General features: G+C 50.2%; 1 protein-coding gene across 3 annotated transcripts in view; it reads left to right on the top strand.

Annotated features, from left to right (window-relative positions):
• The window catches only part of IZUMO3 (IZUMO family member 3), a 105,945-nt gene that overhangs the window by 64,128 nt on the left and 14,146 nt on the right, over positions 1-27,671 (top strand). For all 3 annotated transcript variants that reach the window (XR_012252608.1, XM_073657830.1, XM_073657829.1), the window contains one exon: positions 7,304-7,384. Coding sequence is in view for 2 of the 3 variants with exons in the window: in XM_073657830.1 (XP_073513931.1) it covers positions 7,304-7,384 (81 nt within the window). In the remaining variant the exon portion in view is untranslated. The remainder of the gene's footprint in view (positions 1-7,303; positions 7,385-27,671) is intronic.

The following is a 27,671-nucleotide window of genomic DNA, read 5'->3' as shown; positions in this document are numbered from 1 at the left end:
CGCCGTGTGGCCTCCGGCTGTATCTGGGGGGGCGCCGTGCGGCCTCCTGCTGTGTATAGGAGGATTATGTGAAAGCTCATATTATACAGTATGAGACCCTACATACATAGGGGGATGTCCGCATACTTAATTGTGCTCAATATTAAGTCATACAATTAATATAAAAAAAATAATTATAATTAATACGTTAATATTGTGCAGAATTAATTTCACGTGAACTATCACATGATCTATCAAAGGGGGATCATGTGACAAGTCATGTGATACATCAGGTGTGTGTGTGTGTGTGGGGGGGCCCATGCCGTCTAAACTGCCTGTGGCCCTTGCTACTCTTAATCCACCCCTGCCCGGGCCCCCTGACTACAGGTGAGTACTCACCATTGGGACGAGCCATGCTGGAGGCCAGAGGCTGCAGCCAGTGAGTGCTCTCATCAGTCTGGCTGGGAAAGTGTTCATTGGTAGAGTCTGTGTTCCTGCATGACACGCCCCCCTTTTCAGTGGCATCACTCTGCGCACTGCTCTCTCTCTGGCTTTTGCAATCAGAATGATTGCGTGCTGGAGAGAGAAGGGCCAGTGTCAAGCAGCGGCTGTGTGGGCTGCTGCTATGGGCAGTATGCCCCTGCCTGCAAGGGCCCCCTCCACCACTGGGCCCCGGTGCGGCTGCATCGGCTGAACCGGCGGTATGTCTGCCCCTGGTCAGAGGGCCAGAGTAGTCCGTTTAGACTGGCAACTTGGTCAGAAGCAGAGGAGAAGTGGGCGCTACCCTGTCACACACAGTGGTGACATCCAGGCCCCAGTGGCCCTTCGGGAGTCCGATGGCTTCTCCCCTTCCGACCAAGTGGCTGCCGGGTCAGACTGATGCCAGGAGACAGATCCCGGGGAACCGACAGAAGACGTGGCAGTCTCAACTTTTCTGGCCACGTCCAGTCAGGAGTTTCAGGCGGCGTTGGAGACTGACAACAGCTTGAAAGCTCTCAAGGTGCAGGCGGCACAGCCTCCCTCGGACTCAAACCTCAAGCAGGTGGTCTGGGATCAAGAACAGCTGTACCTGGCAATGGTCCAGCGAGGTTCACCGGAGGTGTGGCCAAGGGACCAACAGTTAGTGGTACCCTATTCGTTAAGGGCAGAGTTGTTGCGAATGGCGCACAAGATTTCGATGGCCATACACTTAGGGATCACTAAGACCAAGGCTAGCCCAGCATTTCTACTGTCCAAGGATGGGGGCCAATGTGACTGCCTACTGCCTGTCGTGTGACCCCTGTCAAAGGGTGGGGAAGGCCGGGCGGTGCCCCAAAGCCCTACTGGTAACTCTGCCCATCATTGAAGAGCCTTTCAGGAGAGTGGCTGTGGATTTGGTAGGCCCGATGGCCACTCCCAGCAGCTCCGGGAAACACTTCATACTGACGGTAGAAGACTATGCCACCCGGTAACCGGAAGCGGTAGCCTTGTTGTCCAATCGGGCCGACAAGGTGGTAGCCGCCTTACTGGAGATTTTCTCCAGAGTGGGTTTTCCCACGCAGCTGATGGAGTCCCTCTGTAAGCAAATACAGGTGCAACATCTGTTGACCAACCCATACCACCCACAGACCAACGGCCTATGTGAACGATTCAATGGTACTCTGAAGCAGATGCTTAAGATGTTGGTCGACTCCCACGGGCGCGACTGGGACCAGTACCCCTCACACCCGCCATTTGCCTACCGGGAGGTTCCATAGTCCTCAACGAGGTTCTCCCCCTTTCAGCTCCTGTATGACTGGCGTGCGCGGGGCCTCCTGGCTCTGGTGAAGGAGGTCTGAGAAGGGGACTTAGCCACCCCTGGAGTGTCGGTCATTGAATATGTTGTGCGCTTCCGTGACAAAATGCAGGCCTTGGTGCAGCTGCCGCACTATAATATGATGCAAGCCCAGGCTGACCATAAGCGATGGTATGACCAGAATGCTTGCGAGAGGACCTACCAGGTGGATCAAAAGGTGTGGGTACTGGTCATGTATTCCAGGACTAGCTTCAGGCAGCCTGGGAAGGCCTGTACCTTGTGCACCAGCAGCTCAATGCCGTAATGTACGTGGTCATCCTGGACCATGCCCGGGGAAGGCGGAAGGTCTTCCACGTAAACATGATGAAGGCCCATCATGAGCAGGAGAAGAAAAGAGAGGCGGCGAACCATATGGTTTTTACCGTCGTTATATAGATGATCTATTCTTCCTGTGGAAGGGCACAAGTGAGATTGCACTCAAATTTGTTGATGAGCTCAATTCTAATTCGTGGGGCCTATCTTTTACAGCAACCATCTCTGAAACTGCCCTCTAATTTTTGGACCTAATGGTACAATTTGATACCATGGGAAGATTGTTTACCTCAAGTTTTTTCAAACCGGTGGATGTAAACATTTATTTGAGGTTTGATAGTGGACATCTTCCAAAATGGATCACTAATGTCCCCTATGGCCAATATTGGAGGGCCCGAAAAAACTGGACTAGAGATTCTGAATTTCTAGTAGAATCAAAAATACTGAGAAAACGGTTCATACAGAAAGGTTACCCCAAAAGAATGTTAAATGATGCTTTCTCCAGGACAAGAGTCCTGACTCAGGACATTTGTATTGACAGGATAGAATCATCCACTGGTAAAAATAAGGCGGTCTCTGAATTGGCTAAGTGGAGTATGGTCACCACATTCAGTCAATCCAGAGTTACCGTTCAAAACAGTCTAAATAAATTTTGGTTTATTTTGAAGGGGGATCCAATTTTAGGGCCACATATACCCAACAGACCAAGAATCAACTATAGAAAGAATAAAAATCTTCGAAGTTTAATTGCACCAAGTAATACATCTTTGTAGTCAAAAATGCAGAAATCACATGATGGCTCCCATTTGGGCTGCCATTCTTGTAACACGCCAAAATGCTTGTGTTGCAAAACCATTCAAAATGGTGCTCAAAAATGTTTTTCATCACAAACTACAGGTGAAATTTTTACTATTAAACATGATGTGAATTGTCAATCAACACATGTAATCTACCTACTACAATGTACGAGTAACCTCCAATATGTGGGCTGCACAATACAAACTATGCATGCACGCCTAAATAAACATAGACATAATATACGAATAGGTGATCAACTACATAGTGTATCCAAACACTTTAGTACTGTCCATCAAAAATATCCAAAATTTATGAGGCTTACTATCTTTGATCATGTATCAGATACTGTTCCGGATCGGTTGGCGAGTCTAATTAATAAGGAGAGTTTCTGGATTTTCAAATTAGGCACATTAGTCCCTGAAGGTTTGAATTTGGCCCTTGAGAATGTGGTCTGCTCTTAGTGGCCATTTTTTTGAGTCTATGGGTGATCTCACCCCTCTTTTCCCCTTCCTCGTCATCATTATCACATTTCTATTATGTCATATTTTATTATTGCATTTTTAATATTGCATTTTGCTTTTATTTTATATGTATTAATATTTTTCAGTAATATGTATTGCTGTATTTTATTGCTTTTTCGTCTATATACTCCTATTTTGTGGATTCATGTGCTAGTCGTCTATTTGCAGACATGAGAAGTACTTACACACTGGCACATGAAGGATCTTTAGAATCCATGATTAACCAATTAGTTTGGTAACCAATCATTGTCAAACCTTCCCTATAAATGTTTTTCTCTTGTTTTTACCCTTCTACCATCTGATGAAGATAGTTTGCTATCGAAACGCATTGTGGAGAGGGCTAAATAAATAATTTTTTCAGCCCTAAACATTGTCCCCTTTGATGATCAATTCAGCGCTCCATAGACCGCTTTTTCCTTATTTCACTCATCATGAGCAGGAGGCCTGCGCCCTCCCCGTGTGCAACCTGCCAGAGGAGGGAGAGGCGGAGACCCTCTCGGACATGCTCGCCCAGGCTAGGGTGGGTGGGACCGTCGAGGACGTGGAGGTTTGCCACCAGCTGTTGTCAGACCAACAGTCCCAGCTCTGGGCAACATTACACCCCTTCCAGGATGTGTTCAGCACCAATCCCGGAAGGACAGAGTCGGCCATCCATCATGTGGACACCGGGGATCACCCCTCAATCCGGCGTTCAGCATATCGGGTCTCCCTGGAGGGAGGTACAGCAGCACATGCGCCAGGAGATTGATGAGATGCTGAAGCTGGGGGTCATCCAACCATCCAGCAGTGCTTGGGCCTTGCCTGTGGTCCTCATCCCAAAGAAGGACCAGACAACCCGGTTCTGCATGGACTACAGGGGGCTCAATGCTGTCATGGTCACCGATGCGTACCCAATGCCACGCATCAATGACCTGCTCAATCAGTTGGCCGAGGCCAAGTACCTGACCATCATGGATCTGAGCTGGGAATATTGGCAGATTCCCCTGACCCCCGAGGCATGGGAATGCTCTGCCTTTATCACCCCATTCGGACTATACAAGTCCACGGTGATGCCATTCGGCATAAAAATGCCCCTGCCACCTTTCAGCGGATGGTCAACACACTGCTTAAGGGACTCGAAGGGTACCCGGCTGCATACTATGATGACATTGCCATCTTCAGTCCCACCTGGGAGGATCACCTGGAGCATCTGGCGCAGGTGCTCGGGTGGATCCAACGGGCAGGCTTGACCATTAAGCTGGAAAAGTGCCAGCTGGGTACGAGTGAGGTCCACTACCTGGGACACTGGGTAGGTGGGGGAGCTCTAAAGCCAGAGTCCCAGAAGGTGGATGCCATCGAATTCTGGCCCACCCCCAGGATCAAGAAACAGGTGATGTCCTTCCTGAGCACCGCCGGGTACTATAGGAGGTTCTTCGCTCACTATAGTAGCCTGGCGAAGACCCTGACGGACCTCACCAAGAAGAAGCAGCCCTCTGCAGTCTGTTGGACAAACTACTGTGAGACGGCCTTCCAGGTGCTGAAGACCGCCCTTTCTAGCTCCCCGATACTACAGGCAGCCGACTTTACGCGGCAGACCAATGCCAGTGACTTTGGACTCAGTGCTGTGCTCAGCCAGATCGACACTACGCCATGAACACCCTGTTTTGTACCTGAGCCGGAAGCTCCTGCCAAGGGAGGTGGCCTACTCCACGATGGAAAAGGAATGTCTGGCAATTGTGTGGGCCCTGCAGCATCTGCAGCAATACTTGTACGGACTCCAATTCACCGTGGAAACAGACCACAACCCCCTCAGCTGAGGTCTACAATGTACAGCTGTAATTGGACCCTTCTGCAGTTAAAGAAGAAGAGAGGGGGCTGAGGGACAGTGAGTAACAAAACTCCCACCTTCTGCTGTGGAGATGCCACAGGAAGACCCCCTGTGGGCCCCAGCCATGCGGCATGTCATTTGTATCGGACAAGTATAATTCAATACCGAGTTGTGGGAATACGATACATCCCAGCGATTCACCAAATAGATTTTTGGAATCACACGAACAGGAGGAATGTCACCCTAGCTTCCAGCACAGCCTAGCGCGTAGGAATGGGGAGATACACGGCACAGCCTTTCGGAAACCCCTAGGAGCCACTGTGCTTGGTCTCCCCGCATAGCAGGGGCCTGGCTGAATCCGATGACACCAGATCCGGCTCCCTAGGACCATCCATTAAGGAACTATAGCCCATTTTAGTTTTTGGAGTTTGTAGCTGAGAGAGACCAGGGGTGGAGATTTAGATCCAGCCAGGGGGCAGGATGGGAAGTGACAGAGAGGGGTTAATAGCTCCAGCAGTCCCAGCTCAATGTCTTTTTCCCTGGGAGGTCACGACGACACATCGTGTGTGAGAAGTCTTGCAACAAAGGGGACCTCCAGCCTCCCATGTGGCAGCCCGTCCCCCACAAGCCAGGCTTTCCATCTGACTGGTAACTGACTCTCAATAACTGCTTGTATCTTTTATAACCCTACTATTGTGTTTGCATCTCTGACCATTATGTATGTATAACACTTATGTATATAGTGTATTGTGTAGTGTCCCCTTAAGGCGATTAAATATACAATATAACCTTGGGCTTTTCTCTTATCTCGATCCACAAATCCTACGTCCGTTGTTCGGCCCAACGAACACGCTACCAGGGCTGGTTCCTGGCCCTATATAATCCCCCAGTCCGAGCGGGAATTATATTTAATAGGAACATGTGGCAGCTTTACAGGCCGACAAGGTTCTGCTTCACTGGAGCTAGTGAAGGGGCCTCTCAGCTTGTCAGGGGTGTGAACGAGTGTGGTGCTACGTCAGTGACTGAGTGGGCCACCTCTTCTCACTCCCAGTGCCTTCCTGTACCCGTGTGGACAGGGGGTGTCTGTGTAGAACTGTACCAATCTGACCTTACGTGTCCCCAAGGGGGTGTGGAACTTCACGTTGGTGCAAAGGGCAGATCGGTATCACATGATCCGTCTGACGTAATTGTGACATCAGGCGGGTGGCGAGTAGTGGATTCCTCACATGTGGCAGCGGTGGGATTCTGCGGGATCTCTCTGGTGCCATTCGTCACAAGCGGTCTATTTTTTTACTTGCCAGAATAATTCTTGACATGAACATTTTTTTTGGTCCGTAGACTGGAATAATTGATCACTGCTGTTATCTGCCATGATATCGCTATGAATGGCGCATATCAGAGTGGGTGTCTGCTCTAACACACAGATAATGTTTAGCTACAATATTGTTATTTGACAGAGCTTGGGTCCAAGACATTTTAAACCTTCGATGACTTGGTCAATACAAGTGGTTATTACCGAGATAAAAGGCTTTCTCAGTGGCAGTCAATGGGTTGCCATGTCTATATGCCTAATAGATTACATAATACATTGCATTAGTTGATCAATTGCTTAATTTCATGGTCTTCTAGTGGTACTTAAAAATGTGTTTAAAATGTAGATTTTCTAATCTGTACTTACTATCCAAACTTGTAAAAATATTTAACTCAATATAATACATTTTGTAAAAAACATACGACTCAATGTGGCTACATTGCCTTGGAAAATAAAGTTACGCCTTGGAAATAAGAAAAATTCACATCTCTAGAAATGAAACGTGCAGATGCATTACCACTTCATCCCCTCAGAGGACTTTGGGCTTCCCACTCTTGTGATCAGTGGGGTCCCAGAAGTCAGAACCCCAGAAATTATATATTTGTCATAATAAATGCACTTAATGAGAAAACTCTGTTAAGGGGCCAAAATTCAAGAAAACCCTTTTTTAAATCAACTTTGATTATAAATTTGGATTATATATAAAAAAAAAAAAATTCCCTTTTATATAAAAAATCACCGTCTATAAAATGGAAATGCTGTTAATATGTGTTTGTGAAATGTAACAACTGTGCTTCTAGCTGTAATTGAGGGACCAGTCCTTGACAGTAAGACGTGTCTTCGAATCAGAGCTCAATGCTTTAAAGGATCTGTATGTGGAGGTAACTCATTTTCTTTTACTAGTTTTTGGTTTTGCAAGTAATACACTATTCTTTCTCACATACCAATGCGTTGCTTTAGTAAAATGTTATTTCTCACCGATATATCATTATTAAAATGATGCTGCAGGCACATGATCTGGGAGTTCCTGGTTACATGCAAATAATGTAGTCCTGGTGTCCTGTCATCCTGTGAATTCACATCATGAGCACATATGTTTATGATGGTAATGCAAGGGGAATAGCTGTTGTCCGAATACTTGTTCAGCTGACAGCTATCTCATCCTACCTCACCACCTACATGGATATTTATAGGGTTATTTCCAAAATAACAAGTTATCCCATACCCATGGTTACTGATCGCTTGGAGTCTGACCACTGGGACCCTAAGGGCTCGCTCACACGAGCCTATACATTGGACGTGTGCTATCAAATGTTAGATCGTATAGCACTCGGACCAGTGTTATACTATGGGGCAGTGCTGATCTGCGTTTTTTTTTCTTATGCCGATTCAGCATGAGAAAATAATCATAGCATGCTACGAGTGGATCTGGAAATAGCCAAGTGCTATACTTGACTTTCTCTTGGACAATTAAAAGAGCATAGCTCCATTTAAGATCGGATCGCAGAGCCCCGTTCTTGGAGTTCCAGTGCTACAACTTTGAAATCACTATGGGTCACATTAAAGGGGCTACCTCATCTTGTTAAATGGGTACAATTGCACACTGCTTGTAAAAGCAAGCAACTGTGCAATTTACCTCTTATTAATAATAAACCTTGGGATGTTGGTTAATACCACTACGATCAGAAAGTTCAGCTGACTGTTTTAGATGGCTCAATGCACTGTACACGGACAATACATGGTGCATTTGTAAAACCATATATTTATATATATAATATATAGGCTTGCGAAAGTATTCACCCCCGTGGATTTTTACCTATTTTGTTATATTACAACCTGTGTTTAAATATTTTTGCAATCAGATTTATTAGTGACGCATCAACACTAAATAGTTTAAGTTGGTGAAGTGAGAAAAATATAGTCATAAATTAAATTTATGGGATCAAAAAACTAAAAATTGGCATGTGCATATGTATTCACCCCTTTTGCGATGAAGCCCCTAAAAATTTCTGGTACAAGCAATCCCCTTAAGTCATATGCTTAGTGATAGGAAGTCCACCTGTGTGCAATCTAAGTGTCACATGGTCTGTCAGTATATACACAATTTTTAGAGTTTGTAGCTGAGAGAGACCAGGGGTGGAGATTTAGGTCCAGCCAGGGGACAGGAGGGGAGTGACCCAGAGTAGTTAAGAGCTCCAGCAGCCATAGCCCAGTGTATTTTTCCCTGGGAGGTCGCGACGACACATCGAGTGGGAGAAGTCCTGCAACAAAGGGGACCACTAGCCTCCCATGTGGCAGCCCCTCCCCCACAAGCCAGGCCTTCCATCTGACTGGTAACTGACTCTCAATAACTGCTTGTAGCTTTTATGTTTGCATCTCTGACCATTATGAATGTATAACCCTTATGTATATAGTGTATTGTCTAGTGTGCCCTTAAGATGATTAAATATATAATTTAACCTTGGGTTGCTCTTTTATCTCGATCCACAAATTCTCACGTCCATTGTTCGGTCCAACAAACATGCTACTGGGGCTGGTTCCTGGCCCGATATAATCCCCCGGTCCACTAGCAGGAATTATATTTAATAGGAACTGGTGGCAACTTTTCCAGGCCGACAAGGTTCTGCTTTACTGGGGATAGTAAAGTGGCCTCTCAGCCTGTCAGGGGTGTGAGCGGGTGTGGTGCCACGTCCGTGACTGAGTGGGCCACCTCTTCTCACTCCCTGTGCCTTCCTGTACCTGTGTGGACAGGGAGCGTCTATGTAGAACTGTACCAATCTAACCTTATGCATCCCTGAGGGGGCGTGGAATGTCACGTTGGTGCTAAAGGCGGATCCGTATCATGTGATCCATCTGACGTAATTGTGACGAAGTGTGGATGACGCGCCCCTGGGCCTGTGTCGCGCTGCGTTGCGCACGCGGGAGCTTACCCGGAGCCGGATCTGTTTAGGGTTGTAGTCTCGTGGCGGTGACCCGGTCCGTGCCCAGGGAGTCAAACTGGACGGCAGTCTGTTAGCGGTAGAAAATGGTTGATGACTACGCCACCCGTTGAATGCAGCCAGGGGGCTGCTGCTGCAGGGCAGACCGCTGAGGCCGGTGGAAGGATGGTGCAGCGTGATAGTATAACCCCCAACGGGAGGGGTATGGCCTCAGGGCAGCCGACGTGGATGATGGGGGTAGCAGGAACCACTCAGAGACGGTATGGTAGCGTTCAGGGTTTTTACTGGTAACAACGATAGACCCTCCCGGAGTACTTGCTAGCGAACGGGGCCTGGTCAGTCCTTGAGCAGATGGGATCTCCCCTGGCCAGGCGTAGTTGTAGGCCTCCCAAGCTGACTGTACTCTTCTGGCTACCTTGCTAGAAGCTGATGTAAGTAGCCCACGTCCCTGAGTGTACCGTGTGGTGCTCACCCGTATGGCCGGTGACTCGGGGCCTTCTAATGGCTTCCGCTCCACGATGGCGGTGCTGGTCCCACGCGTGTGACCGGGCCTTCGGGCTTCTGGGCCAGGGGACCTGAAATCCCCTGCCTGACGGATTCTGCTGCTGGGTAGAAGTTAGTCCCCACAGCCTCGGACTCCGGGTCCGGTAAAGAATCTTCTTAGTCAGGGCGAGCTCTTTAGCTGCCAGCCCCTGACTCCTTGTGACTCTGCTGCTTCCTATGCTGCTCTTGTCTCTACTCTTCCTGGACTCCCTAACCCTGCCTCAGCCCCGGGTTTATACAGGGGAAGTTCTTCCCCTCCCAAGGCTGGGCAGGAGGTGTGGCATGCACAGGATCCCTGACCAAAGGACCTCCCACCTGCTCTCAGACGTAATATCTCTATCACTGTGACAACCAGACCCCTGGGGTGTCACACTCCCCCCTAGTGAAATTTAGTACTCCGGGACTAAACACTTTTTAGAAAAATATAACAAGGTATATCAAAGAACAATAAAATACAATAAGGAAACACAATAAGATGGTCACGGATGTCCGCAACCGGGTGCAGTCTTTGAAGAAAAGCAAAGGTGTCCATTTCACCAACACAGGGAGACGTAACCAGGTAGGGGTCTGTCCTACCCCGAGTCCTTAACAGTCTCTAGTCCATCCTGGGTTACGCTCCAACTATATACAAAGGATTCCCGGCAAATCCACCGAAGACTCCTAAAAACAACTAGAAACACAAAATTACACACAAGCAACAATAAACAGGTAAACATTGTAAAACAACTTAAACATTTAGATCCTCCAACGTGCGGGTAACTGGCCTCTAGTGGCCCTAGTGGACCTACGGAGCTGACTGTCTGGCCCTGAACTACAGGGTGTAGGAGCTGTCAAGGGTAAACTGGGCAGCTGTCTACCGGCTCTTTGTCTCACTAGGGGTACGGCAGGCTCACTATAAGCAGAGGGTGGATTCTCCTGTTCCGCTTGGGTGGAGTCTTCTGCCTCCTGGACCGGCTGCTCTTCCAGCTCTACCCGTTGCTCCGTAGGTTCTTGGGATGATGGTTGGAGGAAGGTGAGTACGGGTACCACAACTGCACCATTGACTTGAGTCCAAGACCGAGGGAAGTCCCCGAGCACGGTACTAACCATATCTTCCCTTTCTTCCACGGGTCGATGGTCTTCCTGTTCCTCCTCAGGGTTCCTCAGTTGTTCGGGGCACTTCTTCAGGTGGTCCCGGGATACAATGGCTGTGGTTTCCCCTCCGTCTTTACTGATGGTACAGACCTTCGGGTTCTCGTGGCTTGAGGGCAGTACGGTGTACGGGTCCTTCTCCCACTGGTCGTCCAACTTGTGGAGCCGTCTCTTCCTCTTCAAGACCTGCTCTCCGGGTACCAGGGGAACAGCGGGAGCATACTGGTTGTAAGTCTTCTCTTGTCTTTCCCTAGCCTGACAGAGACTTCGCTCCACGCTCTCCTGTACTTTCCGGTACTGCTGCTGCCTCTCTGTGTCCCAGTCTGTTTCTGGTGAAGTGTCCTCGGGCGTCAGGACTCCCATTTCCAGGTCAACAGGTAACTTACCAGGTCTTGCCCTCATTAGGTAAGCCGGGGTACAGTTGGTGGAACCTACCGGGATGTGGTTGTATAGGTCCACCAGATCGGGCAACTTCTCAGGCCACAGACTGCGTTCTTCCAGGGGCAACGTTTTTAGAAGATCCATTACCACCTGGTTCATTTTCTCACAAAGTCCATTAGTTTGCGGATGGTAGGGTGTCGTCCTTATCTTCCGGCAGCCATACAGATTGCAGAATTCCTGGAAGACCTCCGCTTCAAAGGCAGGTCCCTGGTCCGTCAGCACTTGGTCCGGGTACCCGTGTGGACGGCAAAAGTGCTGCTGGAAGGCTCTAGCTGCTGTTCGAGCCGTTAAGTCCTTGACGGGGACGACAACCAGAAACCGGGAGTAATGATCCACGATGGTTAACGCGTAGACGTAGCCACTTCTGCTGGGGGTCAGTTTTACATGATCCAAGGCTACCAGTTCCAACGGTTGCCGGGTGACGATGGACTGCAGGGGAGTCTTCTGGCTGGCCCGGTCCTTCCTTCTCAGATTGCACGGGCCACAGTCTCTGCACTACTTCTCGATGGTTCCCCTCATGCCTACCCAGTGGAACCGCTCGCGCAGCAGGAACTCCAGCTTTTTCCACCCGAAGTGTCCAGCTCCGTCGTGGTATGCCTCCATCACCATGGCTGCGTCTCTTCGTGGCACCACTACTTGCCAGAGTAGTTCATGCGTCCTGGAGTTAACCATTCTGCGGCACAACTTCCCCTTGTAAAGGAACAGTCGACTCTTCTCTGCCCATAGTTGTTTGGCTTCCTCTGGAGCGTCTGATTCCAGGCTAGCCTCCGGGCGAGTCAGCATCTCCTTCACCAGTCGGACGGCAGGGTCGCTGTCTTGCGTTTCCGCCCAGTTGTAGTGAGGTAAGGGGTTCAACGTAGCAGCCTGCTTACTCCTTACCCGGTGGGAATACTGGATAGTCCCATGACGGTGGAACGCAGGGAGTTCAACTTCTTCCAGTCCCTCCGGATCTTCTCCTCCGTCCGGCAGGTTGGGCATCCTGGACAGGGCGTCCGCGTTGGTATTGGAGCGCCCTGCCCGGTATTTAATTGTGAACTCGTAGTTGGACAGACGGGCCATCCACCTCTGCTCCAGGGCACCGAGTCTTGCCGTGTCCAGGTGTGTCAGCGGGTTGTTATCCGTGTATACGGTGAACCGGGAAGAAGCGAGGTAATGCTTAAAGCGCTCGGTGACTGCCCATACCACGGCCAGGAACTCTAGCTTGAATGAGCTATAATTCTCGGGATTCCTTTCGGTGGGTCGCAGTTTTCGGCTGGCATAGGCGATTACTCGCTCTTTCCCCTGCTGAATCTGGGACAGTACGGCTCCTAGCCCGACGTTACTGGCGTCGGTGTAGAGGATGAAGGGCTGGCTATAGTCCGGATACGCCAAGATTTCATCCCCCGTGAGGGCCATCTTCAGCTGGCGGAAGGACTCTTCCTCTAGCTCTTCCCATTTGAAGGGCGGCTTCTGGTTCTTGGCCTTCCGGGACTGGCCTATCAGGAGGTCCTGCATAGGCGCCGCCTTTTTGGTGAAACCGGGAATAAACCTTCGGTAGTAGCCTACCAACCCTAGGAACTGCCGCACTTCTTTTACGCTGGAAGGGCTTGGCCATCCTTTGATTGCGGTGATCTTATCGGGGTCGGGAGCCACTCCGTCAGCGCTCACCACGTGTCCCAGGTATTGCACCTTTGGTTTCAGGAGGTGACACTTGGAGGGTTTCACCTTTAGGCCGTAACTCGCCAGAGCTTCGAACACCTCCGCCAGGTGTTTCAGGTGGTCCTCATAAGTTTTGGAGTATACGATGACATCGTCCAGGTACAACAGGACCGTCTCGAAGTTTCTGTGGCCCAGACAGCACTCCATTAATCGTTGGAAGGTTCCTGGGGCGTTGCAGAGTCCGAACGGCATGCAGGTGAACTCGCTAAGTCCCATCGGGGTGGTGAATGCGGTCTTCTCCCGGTCCGCCTCTGCTACAGGAACCTGCCAGTACCCGCTAGTGAGATCCAAGGTAGAGAAGAAGTTAGCAGATCTTAAAGCAGCCAATGACTCCTCTATCCTTGGTAAGGGGTACGCATCCTTGTGTGTGATACGGTTGATTTTCCGGTAATCTACACACATCCTCATGGTGTTGTCTTTCTTTTTGACTAAAACTAGTGGGGCTGCCCAGGGGCTACAGCTATCCCGGATTACCCCAGCCTCCTTCATGTCTCTAAGCATCCCCTTGGCGTGTTGGTAATGTGCAGGGGGTACGGGTCGATACCTCTCTTTTATGGGAGGATGATCTCCCGTGGGGATGCGGTGTTCTACCCCCTTGACTCGCCCGAAGTCTAACGGGTGTTTACTAAACACTCTCTCATACTCTTGAACCACCCGATAGACTCCTTGTTTCTGGTGTGAGGGAGTGGAGTCAGTACCCAGATGTAGTTGCTGACACCAGTCCTCCATGTCTTTCTTAGAGCCGTTACCTTCCTCCGGGTGAGATGGAGGCAAGGGTTCCACAGATTGTATAGAATTTTGATTAGTGGTATATAATTTGGCTAGCGTGGCATACCGGGGCAGGTACACTTCCCTCTCCCCGATATTTATTATGCGAACGGGCACCCTCCCATGGCGTACATTGACCACCCCCCGTGCTGTCAAAATGGTGGGCCTACTGTCTGAGTAAACTGGTTCTACCATTGCCTGGTAATCTCTACCTCTCAGACCAATAGCTGCCCGGCACCAAATCATCATTTCACTTTTTGGGGGCATGGCAATAGGAAAAGGGTCACACATTCTTACGCTACCAATCTCACCGCCGGAGAGTTCCACTTGTTGCCGTTGCATCAGTGCCCGGATCTCTTTCTGGAGCACCCGCTGCTCGCCGGAGCTGGCATTCTTGGCAACCTGCTGTAAAAGGAAAATCACCTCTGCAAGACAATTTTCAATTACATTAGTTCCTAGAGTTATTTTTGGGTGACTCTCATGTTTGTCAATATCTACAATGATCAGTCCCTGTGCGGCCAGTTCGACTCTACCAATTTTGATGGTCACCTCTTTAAATCCGATCTGTGGCACGGGCTGACCATTGCTGGCGATGATACTCAAGTCGTCGTCAGGGTAGCGGGTAATATCCGAGTCATTCCAGTACTGCTGGAAGAGCACGTACGGGATGGTGGTGACCTGTGACCCGGTGTCCAGTAGGGCACTCATGGGAATGCCATCCAGTACCACAGGCAAGACTGGACGTCCTCCCACATATCTGTCGCGCCAGTTCGATGGGCCTGGTGATCTTTTTCCTGGGGGTTGGCCCTCTACCCCAGGTTGTGCCCGTTTAAAGAACAGTACCTTTCCATATGTCCGGGTTGATTGCAGCGGCGGCAGATGGGTCGTCCGTCCTCGCTGTATCGGTCACTGGGTCTTCCTCTGGCCGGTGGGGTCCTCCTTGGTCGACGCCACGGGATGTCCTCCGGTCCGGATGCCAGCTGGATCTTCCCTGGAGTGGAAACCTGTAAAGACTGCACAGTTCGGGTTAGCGCAGCAACGCTTTTAGCTAGCTCTTGGACCTGATGGTGTAGGTCTGGAGCCGGGTCATTGTCCAAAGCCTGCGCATCAGCTCCCACAGGCCCTGCTGACAAGGGCGCCGCCTCCTGGTAGTAAGTGGTAGTGGGGCGTCTGTGGGTCACAACGCCACCTGGTGCCGGTTCTCGGAGCACCCGGATGGCTCTGTCCTTGAACTGTGCAAATTCTAGATGAGGGTCCTGTAAGGCCATTGCCCGCAACTGGGTGCGGTGGGCATTGCAATATAAACCCTCTATAAATTGTTCGGTCAACAGCCTGTCCTCGTTTCCCAGTCCATTAGGGTCGGTCTGCTTAATGGCCCTCAGGGCCTCTTGTAGGTTGAGTGCATAGTCCCTTATACTCTCATGCGCTCGCTGCTTGCACCCGTAGAATCTAAGTTTAATCTCGGCTGAGGTGCGGGTATCAAAGGTGTCCTTCAGCCGGGTTAGTATCCCTGCGACAGTCTTCCTCCCAGGTGGCCAGGATTTTACTTCCCTTTTGGCTGCCCCAGTTAGTTGGGCCACCAGGATGCTCACTTTTTGCTCTTCTGTGAGGGGGTACACCTGGAAGAGGCTATCCAGCTTTTCTCTAAAGTCATGCAGGGTATGTGACTCCCCTGAGTACTGGGGTAGCCAAGCTGCTCCCGGGATATAGGGCATGGTGAAGGGCATAACTGCAACAGCGGTAGCGCTGGCGGGGGTTGAGGCAGTGGAGCTCTCCTCCGTATCCGACATCTTCCTCCCCCCTAGTGGACCGTGGCCTACCTTGCGATGATCCTGTTCCGTAGGCCGCGGCTCCGCAGTGGATCGTCAGGGTTGAGGACCTTCCGTCGCGCTCCTGTGACGTCGGCGTCTGCTGGGCTCCTTCCAGGACCTTACGCAACGTCCGGACGTGAGGCGGGGCTTCAGTTCTCGCGCGCTTTCGGAGTCCACGCCCCTCTTCTTCCCGCGCGGCGTCCTCAAGATGGCGTCCAATGGCGGGAAAACTCCACGGATGGCGGGAAGAAGGTCGAAGATGGCGCCGGATGGCGGGAAAACTTCGCGGATGGCGGGAAGAAGGTAGAAGATGGCGCCGGATGGCGGGAAACCTTCACCACTGGTAAGTTTGAACAGTCTTTGCTTTTCAGGCACGCAGTACCCGGTGGTTGCGGGCACGAAATCCTGCCGACTACGCCAAAGTTGACGCGCCCCTGGGCCTGTGTCGCGCTGCGTTGCGCACGCGGGAGCTTACCCGGAGCCAGATCTGTTTAGGGTTGTAGTCTCGTGGCGGTGACCCGGTCCGTGCCCAGGGAGTCAAACTGGACGGCAGTCTGTTAGCGGTAGAAAATGGTTGATGACTACGCCACCCGTTGAATGCAGCCAGGGGGCTGCTGCTGCAGGGCAGACCGCTGAGGCCGGTGGAAGGATGGTGCAGCGTGATAGTATAACCCCCAACGGGAGGGGTATGGCCTCAGGGCAGCCGACGTGGATGATGGGGGTAGCAGGAACCACTCAGAGACGGTATGGTAGCGTTCAGGGTTTTTACTGGTAACAACGATAGACCCTCCCGGAGTACTTGCTAGCGAACGGGGCCTGGTCAGTCCTTGAGCAGATGGGATCTCCCCTGGCCAGGCGTAGTTGTAGGCCTCCCAAGCTGACTGTACTCTTCTGGCTACCTTGCTAGAAGCTGATGTAAGTAGCCCACGTCCCTGAGTGTACCGTGTGGTGCTCACCCGTATGGCCGGTGACTCGGGGCCTTCTAATGGCTTCCGCTCCACGATGGCGGTGCTGGTCCCACGCGTGTGACCGGGCCTTCGGGCTTCTGGGCCAGGGGACCTGAAATCCCCTGCCTGACGGATTCTGCTGCTGGGTAGAAGTTAGTCCCCACAGCCTCGGACTCCGGGTCCGGTAAAGAATCTTCTTAGTCAGGGCGAGCTCTTTAGCTGCCAGCCCCTGACTCCTTGTGACTCTGCTGCTTCCTATGCTGCTCTTGTCTCTACTCTTCCTGGACTCCCTAACCCTGCCTCAGCCCCGGGTTTATACAGGGGAAGTTCTTCCCCTCCCAAGGCTGGGCAGGAGGTGTGGCATGCACAGGATCCCTGACCAAAGGACCTCCCACCTGCTCTCAGACGTAATATCTCTATCACTGTGACAACCAGACCCCTGGGGTGTCACATGGATCCTTCACATATAGAGGCGGCGGTGGGATTCTGCGGGGTCTCTCTGCTGCCATCTTTCACAAACACCTTTCTGACAGGCCACAGATGCTGCAACACCATTAAGCAAGAGGCACCACTAACCAAATAATCCCACTTTAGACAAAGGAGATCTCCAAACAAGTCAGGGACAATGTTGTTGAGAAGTATATCCCAATCTCTGATGGTACCCTGGAGCACCATCAAACCCATTATCATCAAATGGAAAAAAATTGGTACCACAAAAAACCTGCCAAGAGAGGGCCGACCACCAAAACTCTCGGCCCAGGCAAGGAGGGCATTAATCAGAGAGGCAGCACAGAGACCAAAGGTAACCCTGAAGCAGCTGCAGAGTTCCCAAGCAGAGACTGCAGTAACTGTCCATATGACCACAATAAGCCATACACTCCATAGAAGTGGCCTTTATGGAAGAGTGGGCAGAAAAAAAGCCTTTACTTACACACAAAAATTGTAAGGCTTGTTTTGAGTTTGCCCATAGGCATGCAGGAGACTCCCCAAATGTATGGAGGAAGGAGCTGTGGTCAGATGAGACCAAAATTAAACTATGTCTGGTGCCAAACCAACATAGCTCATCACCCCAAGAACACCATCCCCACAGTGAAATATGGTGGTGGCAGCATGATGCAGTGGGGATGTTTTTCGGCAGCAGGACAGGGAAAATGGTCCAAGTCGAGGGGAAGATGGTTGGTGCGAAATACAGGGATTTTCTTGAGACTGTTTCAGTCTGTCAGTGATTTGAGACTGGGACTGAGGTTCACCTTCCAACAAGATAATGACCCAAAGCCGACAGCTAAAGGAACACTTGAGTGGTTTAAGGGGAAACGTGTAAATGTTTTGGAGTGGCCTAGTCAAAACCCAGGCCCTAATCCAATTGAGAATCTGTGGCCAGACTTGAAGATTGCTGTCCACCAAAGGAAACCATATAATTTGAAGGAACTGGAGCAATTTTTCCTTGAGGAATGGGCAAAAATCCAAGTGGCAAGATGTGGAAAGTTCATAGAGACTTATGAAAAGCAATGTGCAGCTGTAATTGCTGCAAAAGGAGACTTTACAAAGTACTGACTAGGGGACTGCATAGTTACGCACACTGATGTTTTCAGTTATTTTGTCCTATTTGTTGTTTTCTTCACAAAAAAAAGAAAACCAAATGTTCACAGTGGTAGGCATGTTCTTTACATGAACTGATTGTTGTCCATGTTGTGAGTTAGCAAAACACAAAAAATGCCAAGGGGGTGAATACTTTCGCAAGCCACTGTGTACATATGTATGTATGTGCAGTTGAAACCAGAAGTTTACATACACTATATAAAAAGACACATATGCATGTTGTTCTCAATATCTGACATGAAGTCAGAATAAACCTTTCCCGTTTTAGGTCAGTTAGGATTGCCATCATTTTTAATATTTGCTAAATGCCAGAATAATGAGAGAGAGAGAATGCTTTAAGCCATTTTTATTATACTGCAAAGTCAAAAGTTTACATACATTTCATTAGTATCTGGTACCGGTGCCCTTAAACTGAATGACTTGGGCCAAACGTTTAGGATATCTTTCAACAAGCTTCTCACAATAGTTGGTCAGAATTTGGGCCCATTCCTCCTGACAAAACTGGTGTAACTGATCCAGGTTTGTAGGTCGCCTTGCTCGCACCTGCCTTTTTAGGTTTGCCCATACATTTTCAATAGGACTGAGATCAGGGCTTTGTGATGGCCAGTCCAAAACATTGAATTTGTCATCCTTAAGCCACTTTGCTACCATTTTGGCAGTATGCTTCGGGTCATTGTCCATTTGGAAGACTCATTTCCGCCCAAGCTTTAACTTCCTGGCTGATGTCTTGAGATGTTGCTTCAGTATTGCCACATAATCTTCTTTTCTCATGATGCCATCTATTTTGTGAAGTGCAACAGTCCCTCCTGCAGCAAAACACCACAACATGATGCTGCCATCCCCGTGTTTCACAGTTGGTATGGTGTTTTTAGGCTTCCAAGCTTCTCCCTTTTTCCTACAAACGTAACGATGGTTATTATGCCCAAAAAGTTCCATTTTAGTTTAATCAGACCACAGGACAGGTCTCCAAAAATTAAGGTCTTTGTTCCTGTGTGCATTTGCAAATATTAATCTGGCTTTTTTATGTTTCTTTTGGAGTAATGGATTCTTCCTGGTAGAGTGGCCTTTCAGCCTATGTTGATACAGTACTCATTTCACTGTGGATATTGACACAATCTTACCAGCTTCCACCATCAGCTTCACAAGGTCTTTTGCTTTTGTCCTTGGATTGATATGCACATGTTGGACAACAGCACGGTCAACTCTGGGACACAGAACCCTTTTCCTTCCTGAGCGGTATGATGGCTGGACATTCCCATCTTGTTTATACTATAGTATAATTGTTTGTGCAGATGAACGAGGCACCTTCAAGTATCTTGAAATTGTACCCAAGGATGAGCAAGACTTGTGCAAGTCCACAATTCTCTTCCTGATACCTTGGCTGATTTCATTAGACTTTCCCATGATGCTACACAAAGAAACAGGGTGTTTCAGGTATACATTAAAATACTTCCACAGGTGAGTCTCTAATTAACTCAGATGTTGCCAAAAAAAACTATCAGAAGCTTCCAAACACATGACATTGTCATATGGGCAGTCCAGAATTGTTTAAAGGCATAGTAATCTTAGGTTATGTAAACTTTTAACTTTGCAGTAAGTAAAAATGCCTTATAACATTCATTCTCTCTCTCTCATTATTCTGGCATTTGGCAAATAATATTAAAAACTATGGTAATCCTAATTGACCTAAATCGGGAAAGGTTTATTCTGATTTCATGTCAGATTTTGAGAAAAAGATGCATATGTGTCTTTTTATATAGTGAAGTGATGGCAAACCTTTTACAGACTGAGTGCCCAAACTGCAACCCAAAACCCACTTATTTATCGTCAAGTGCCAACACGGCAAATTAACCCGAATACTGAGGTTTTAGTTTAGAAAAAACAACTCATACAGAGAGCAAGCGAGGGCAGCATAGAGCAGCCATAGGAAGGAACAGGGGTATGAGACTGCAGGAATAATGAATGTGCTCACCCCCATCTTGGTATATGCCCCAATCCATGTATATATGCTGCCCCCCCACCACCAATCCATGTATATATGCTGCCCCCCCACCAATCCATGTATATATGCTGCCTCTCTCACCAATCCATGAATAGTGTGGGGGCCATCATACAATGTGGGAGATAATGTGGGGTCTTTGTGCAGTGTGGGGGCCATCATACAGTGTTGGAGACATCAGTTTGGAGGCTACTAAGGAGTCAGTATACTGTGTGTTGGGTGCTATACAGTGAGGGGGCATTATACTGTGTATAGGAGAGCATCATACTGTGTATAGGAAAGCTGTACATTGGAGGAGCCTCAGGACATTATTAAATGTTAAGTGGGCACTTATAGTTCTAGGGGAACTCAGGTTATTGTGACTGTCAGAGGGGCACACGGAGGGCATTATTACTTTCTATGGGGCAAAATGTGGTCACTGTTTTCTAGGGCACTTGCGCATGGCATTACTATATTCTAGAGGGTTGTTTTACCATCTTGAGAGCACACAGCAGGTGCAGTAATAGGGACAGGTACAGCAACAGAGGCTCAGTATTGGGGTATCAGCAGGAAGAGGTGTTTGTGCAGGTTGGGAATAGGATGGGGCCTGAAATGTAAGGAGTCAAATGTGTCTTTGTTGTGATCTCTGCAGACCTGAGACTTCAAGGCTTAGTGCCCACGATGCAGAAATGAAGCAGAAATTTTCCTGAGCATTTCTGCATCTCCTTGGCAGAAAAACACATGCGGTTTTTACATGCGTTTTTGCCATGTATTTTTCCAATGCATTGTATAGGCAAATACACATGCAGAAACGCACAAGAATTGGTCATGTCTGTATTTTTTCTGCGAGTAAAATCCACGCAGAAAAAATCCTGACCATGTGCACAGAACTTGCAGAATGTCATAGGAAGTCATGGGATAAGGTATGCAATGCGTTTCTGGAGAGTTTCTGAGCTGCAAATCCGCACCAAAAACGCATCATGGGCACACAGCCTTAGTCCTGGATGGAGAAGTCTTCATGTCGTTCTGGGCCAGATGGAAAAGACGGGAAAAGTGAACAATTTAATCAGAAAGAACGACAACTGTAAGGTACTATATATAACTGTACTGTGATCTCTTATATGTTCTGCAGGACTGGTATCTAGCAATATGTCACCATATGGCGGTAATAGCAGTGCTGGTCTTTGTATACAGATTATTTTCAGTAACAGCGCTGTCATCTGCTGAGGTTCTCCTTCATCCACTATCTGGGTGCGTCACTCTTTTTGTAATCAGGGTTACCTGGTTAGGGGCCCACTCAGAAGTTTCGCCTCCCCCCTTAACCAAAACCCTAGCTACGCCTCTGCATGTATCTATGCTGCCTTTCCCCCCCTCAATCCATGTATATGTGGCGCCCCTGCGGGTTCAGTCGCCACAGAGGTACTGCATCTCACCCAGAGGTGTGGTACCCCACTCTCAGGTAAGGAGGGAGTACTGCCCGGGACCCACCCACCTGCATCCAACACTACACCATCCAGACCAGCAGGCAGGGCAAGATGCACTGGCTTATGCTGAGCCCTGTCCCTGGTTAGAAGTGGGGGGAACCATATAGTGGGTGTGGGTGGAGGAAGCAGTACAGGGGAGCACTTGAGTAGGAGTATAAAAAGGGGAACCATCTTGGGAGAGAGACTTCAGTTCAGTTCAGTCAGAGAGTCCAGTCTGAGAGGAGAAGGAGTGGGAGCAGGAGCTCTGTAGGAGCTCTGCTCAGGAAGAGATGAGCGTGCCTAGACTGAGAGGCCCAGGAGGACATGCTTGAAGTGGACCGAAGCAGAGAGAAGGCTCCAGGAACAAGAGGATCCCAGGGGCACGGCGAGTGCGGAAGCCACCCGTGCGGTCGAATCTACAAGAACGTGGAGGGATCAGGCCGCAAAGGGGACCGGCCCCTAACTAGTGGAGAACTACAAGGCTAAGCTAGGAACCGGAGGCTACTGTACTTTCAGGGTGCAGCTGCTCATTACCGCAACTATATTGCCAAAAAGGTGGCCACATAGGATTCGGGGGACTGCAAGTTGCCCGCCAAAATCCGAGACTACCTGCTTGGGACACTGGTTGCGAGGCGCAGGGTAGGAGGCTGAGAGCCAGCGCAGGAAGACGACCGAGGAAGGCGCACAGAATGGGGTCCCGTTAAGTATTCCTGAGATACCTGGGAGATTGCTGAACCCCTCCCTTGGTGAACACAGGACGGCGTGGGAGGTTACCCTGGCGCTGGTAACCTGGAGTCTGACAACTGTGAGTAAATCTGAAGACTGTACCCCCACTGTGTCCTAGAATTATTATCTGCGCCATCACCTGCATTACACTGTGCCAACCACAGCTACCTCTTAGTATTCCTACATCCTGCCCTGGAGCTAAGCTCCACCTGTGGAGAGCTGAACCAACTCTGCTACATCACCACCAGCTCCAGAGGAACTGCACCGCAGCGGCGGCTCCATATAGCTGCATACCACAGGTGGAGTCATGAACAATATATATATATATATATATATAACAACTTTATTCCCCTTTTCTTTCCCCTTTTATTGACCGCCCTGGGTCACGGACCGGGTCACTGCCACCGTGACATCCCCAGCACCGACCGGCCCGGCAACGAGTACCCCACGGCCCAGGAGGCGCGTCATATATATGCTGCCTCCCCCCCAATCCATGTATATATGCTGCCTTCTCCCCCTCAATCCATGTATATATGCTGCCTTCCCCCCAATCCATGTATATATGCTGCCTTCCTCCCTCAATCCATGTATATATGCTGCCTTCCCCCCAATCCATGAATATATGCTGCCTTCACCCCCAATCCATGTATATATGCTGCCTTCACCCCACTCCATGTATATATGCTGCCTTCACCCCCAATCCATGCATATATGCTGCCTTCCCCCCCTAATCCATGTATATATGCTTCCTCCCCCCCAATCCATGTATATATGCTGCCTCCCCCCCAATCTATGTATATATGCTGCCTCCCCCAATCCATATATATATTCTGCCTCCCCCCCAATCCATGTATATATGCTGCCCCCCCAATCCATGTATATATGCTGCCTTCCCCCCAATCCATGTATATATGCAGCCTTCCTCCCTCAATCCATGTATATATGCTGCCTTCCCCCCAATCCATGAATATAGGCTGCCTTCACCCCCAATCCATGTATATATGCTGCCTCCCCCCAATCCATGTACATATGCTGTTTCCCTCCCTCCCCATTCCATGTATATATGCTGTTTCCCTCCCTTCCCATTCCATGTATATATGCTACCTCCCCCCCAATCCATGTATATATGCTGCCTTCCCCCCAATCCATGTATATATGCAGCCTTCCTCCCTCAATCCATGTATATATGCTACCTTCCCCCCAATCCATGAATATATGCTGCCTTCACCCCCAATCCATGTATATATGCTGCCTCCCCCCAATCCATGTATATATGCTGTTTCCCTCCCTCCCCATTCCATGTATATATGCTGTTTCCCTCCCTTCCCATTCCATGTATATATGCTACCTCCCCCCCAATCCATGTATATATGCTGCCTTCCCCCTCAATCCATGTATATATGCTGTTTCCCCCCCATTCCATGTATATATGCTGTTTCCCCCCATTCCATGTATACATGCTGTTTCTCTCCCTTCCCATTCCATGTATATATGCTACCTCCCCCCCCAATCCACGAATATATGCTGCCTTCCCCCCTCAATCCATGTATATGTGCTGCCTTCCCCCCCTAATCCATGTATATATGCTGCCTCCCCCCCAATCCATGTATATATGCTGCCTCCCCCCAATCCATGTATATATGCTGCCTTCCCCCCCTAATCCATGTATATATGCTGCCTCCCCCCAATCCATGTATATATGCTGCCTCCCCCCCAATCAATGTATATATGCTGCCTTCTCCCCCTAATCCATGTATATATGCTGCCTCCCCCCAATCCATGTATATATGCAGCCTTCCTCCCTCAATCCATGTATATATGCTGCCTTCCCCCCAATCCATGTATATATGCTGCCTTCACCCCACTCCATGTATATATGCTGCCTTCACCCCCAATCCATGCATATATGCTGCCTTCCCCCCAATCCATGTATATATGCTGCCTCCCCCCCAATCCATGTATATATTCTGCCTCCCCCCCAATCCATGTATATATGCTGCCTCCCCCCAATCCATGTATATATGCTGCCTTCCCCCCCTAATCCATGTATATATGCTGCTTCCCCCCAATCCATGTACATATGCTGTTTCCCTCCTTCCCCATTCCATGTATATATGCTGTTTCCCTCCCTTCCCATTCCATGTATATATGCTACCTCCCCCCCAATCCATGTATATATGCTGCCTTCCCCCTCAATCCATGTATATATGCTGTTTCCCCCCCATTCCATGTATATATGCTGTTTCCCCCCATTCCATGTATACATGCTGTTTCTCTCCCTTCCCATTCCATTTATATGTGGCACCCCAGGGTTCTGGTTACCACAGTAATAGCAATATTACGTCTGTGAGCAGGTGGGAGGTCTCCTGGTCAGGAACCCTAAGCATGCCACACCTCCTGCCCAGTCCTGGGAGGGGAAGAACTTCCCCTATATAAACTGGGGCTGAGGTGGGGTTAGAGAAAAAGAAGAGAAGAAGAGGAGTCCCAGACAGAGACACAGTCTGGTCTGGAGTGGAGCAGATGCAGGGAGAGCAAGATCAGGAGCTCTGTGGGAGCAGTGATAAAAGGGGTCCAGGACTGGAAGCTGTAGAGCTCGTCCTGACTGAAGAGATCTCACCGGACACGGAGTCCGAGGCTGTGGGGACTGTTCCATACCCAGCAGCAGAAACCGTCCGGCAGGGGATTTCAGGTCCTCTGGCCAAGAAACCCGAAGGCACGGTCACACGCAAGGGACCAGCACCGCCGTCGTGGAGCGGAGGCTACCAGAAGGCCCCGAGTCACCGGCCATACGGGTGAGCACCACACGGTACACTCAGGGACGTGGGCTACTTTTACCCGCTTCTAGCAAGGTAGCCAGGAAGAGTACAATTAGTTGGGGAGGCCTACAACTCCGCCTGGCCGGGGGAGATCCTATCTGCTCACGGACTGACCAGGCCCCGATCGCTAGCCAGTACTCCCGGGAGGGTCTACCTTTGCCACCAGTAAAGACCCTGAACTACAACGCACCGTCTCTGAGTGGTTCCTGGTGCCTGCGTGCAATTCTGCTATCCCCATCATCCACGTCTGCTGCCCTGAGGCCATACCCCTCCCGTTGGGGGTTATACTACCCACGCTGCACAACTGTACCACCGGCCTCAGCGGTCTGCCCTGCAGCGGCGGCTTCATAACCGCATTCAACGGGTGGCGTAGTCGAACACTATAACATCTTCTGCTAAATTCCGCCACTTAGTTTGACACCCTGGGCACGGACCGGGTCACCGCCACGAGGACTACTAACCCCGACAGATCCGGCTCCGGGTATTCCCCGCGTGCGCAACGCTATACAACACAGGCCCAGGGGGTGCGTCAACTTTGGCGTAGTCGGCAGGATCTCGTGCCCGCAACCACCGGGTACTGCGTGCCTGAAAAAGACTGTTAAACTTACCTGTGGTGAAGATTCCCGCCATCCGACGCCATCTTTTGCCTTCTTCCCGCCATCCGTGGAGTTTTCCCGCCATCCGACACCATCTTTTGCCTTCTTCCCGCCATCCGTGGAGTTTTCCCGCCATTGGACGCCATCTCGAGGACGCCGCGCGAGAAGAAGTGGGGCGTGGACTCCGAAAGCGCGCGAGAACTGAAGCCCCGCCTCACGTCCGGACGTTGCGTAAGGTCCTGGAAGGAGCCCAGCAGACGCCGACGTCACAGGAGCGCGACGGAAGGTCCTCAACCCTGACGATCCACTGCGGAGCCGCGGCCTACGGAAGAGGATCATCGCAAGGTAGGCCACGGTCCACTAGGGGGGAGGAGGATGTCGGATACGGAGGAGAGCTTCACTGCTACAGCCACCGCCAGCACCACCGCTGCTGCGGTCATGCCTTTCACCATGCCCTACATCCCGGGGGCAGCCTGGCTACCCCGGTACTCAGGGGAGTCCCATACCCTAAATGACTTCAGAGAAAGGCTGGATAGCCTCTTCCAGGTGTACCCCCTCACAGAAGAGCAAAAAGTGAGCATCCTGGTGGCTCAATTAACAGGGGCAGCCCAAAGGGAGGTAAAGTCCTGGCCACTTGGGAGGAGGAGGACTGTCGCAGAGATACTAGCCCGGCTGAAGGACACCTTTGATACCCGTACCTCAGCCGAGATCAAGCTTAGATTCTACGGGTGCAAGCAGCGAGCACATGAGAATATAAGGGACTATGCACTAAACCTACAAGAGGCCCTAAGAGCCATTAAGCAGGCCGACCCTGACGGCGTGGGAAACGAAGACAAGTTGTTGACTGAACAATTTATAGAGGATCTACATTGCAATGCCCACCGAACCCAGTTGCGAGCAATGGCCTTACAGGACCCTCATCTGGACTTTGCACAGTTCAAGAACAGAGCCATCCGGGTGCTCCGAGAACCGGCACCAGGTGGCGCTGTGACCCACAAACGCCCTGCTACCATTTACCACCAGGAGACGGCGCCCTTGTCGGCAGGGCCTGTGGGAGCTGATGCGCAGGCTTTAAACAATGACCCGGCTACAGACCTGCACCGTCAGGTCCAAGAGCTAACTAAAAGCGTTGCCGCGCTAACCCGAACTGTGCAGTCTTTACAGGTTTCTACTCCAGGGAAGATCTAGCTGGCATCCGGACCGGAGGATATCCCGTGGCGCCGACCAAGGAGGACCCCACCGGCCAGAGGAAGACCCAGCGACCGATACAACGAGGACGGACAACCCATCTGCCGCCGCTGCAATCAACCCGGACATATGGCAAGGTACTGTCCTTTAAACTGGCACAACTTGGGGTAGAGGGCCAACCCCTAGGAATAAGATCACCAGGCCCATCGAACTGGCGTGACAAATACGTGGGAGGACGTCCAGTCTTGCCTGTAGTACTGGATGGCATTCCTATGAGTGCCCTACTTGACACCGGGTCACAGGTCACCACCATCCCGTACGTGCTCTTCAAGCAGTACTGGAATGACTCGGATATAACCCGCTACCCAGACGACGACTTGAGTATTATCGCCAGCAATGGTCAGCCCGTGCCACAGATCGGATTTAAAGAGATGACCATTAAAATCGGTAAAGTCGAACTGGCAGCACAGGGACTGATCATTGTAGACATTGACAAGCGCGAGAGTCACCCAAAGATAACTCTA

This window comes from Phyllobates terribilis, unplaced genomic scaffold (assembly GCF_046119375.1).
Source record: "Phyllobates terribilis strain yellow unplaced genomic scaffold, ASM4611937v1 Scaffold_12__6_contigs__length_324123572, whole genome shotgun sequence".
NCBI classification, from domain to species: Eukaryota; Metazoa; Chordata; class Amphibia; order Anura; family Dendrobatidae; genus Phyllobates; species Phyllobates terribilis.
This window is presented reverse-complemented; position numbering and strand designations above follow the sequence as displayed.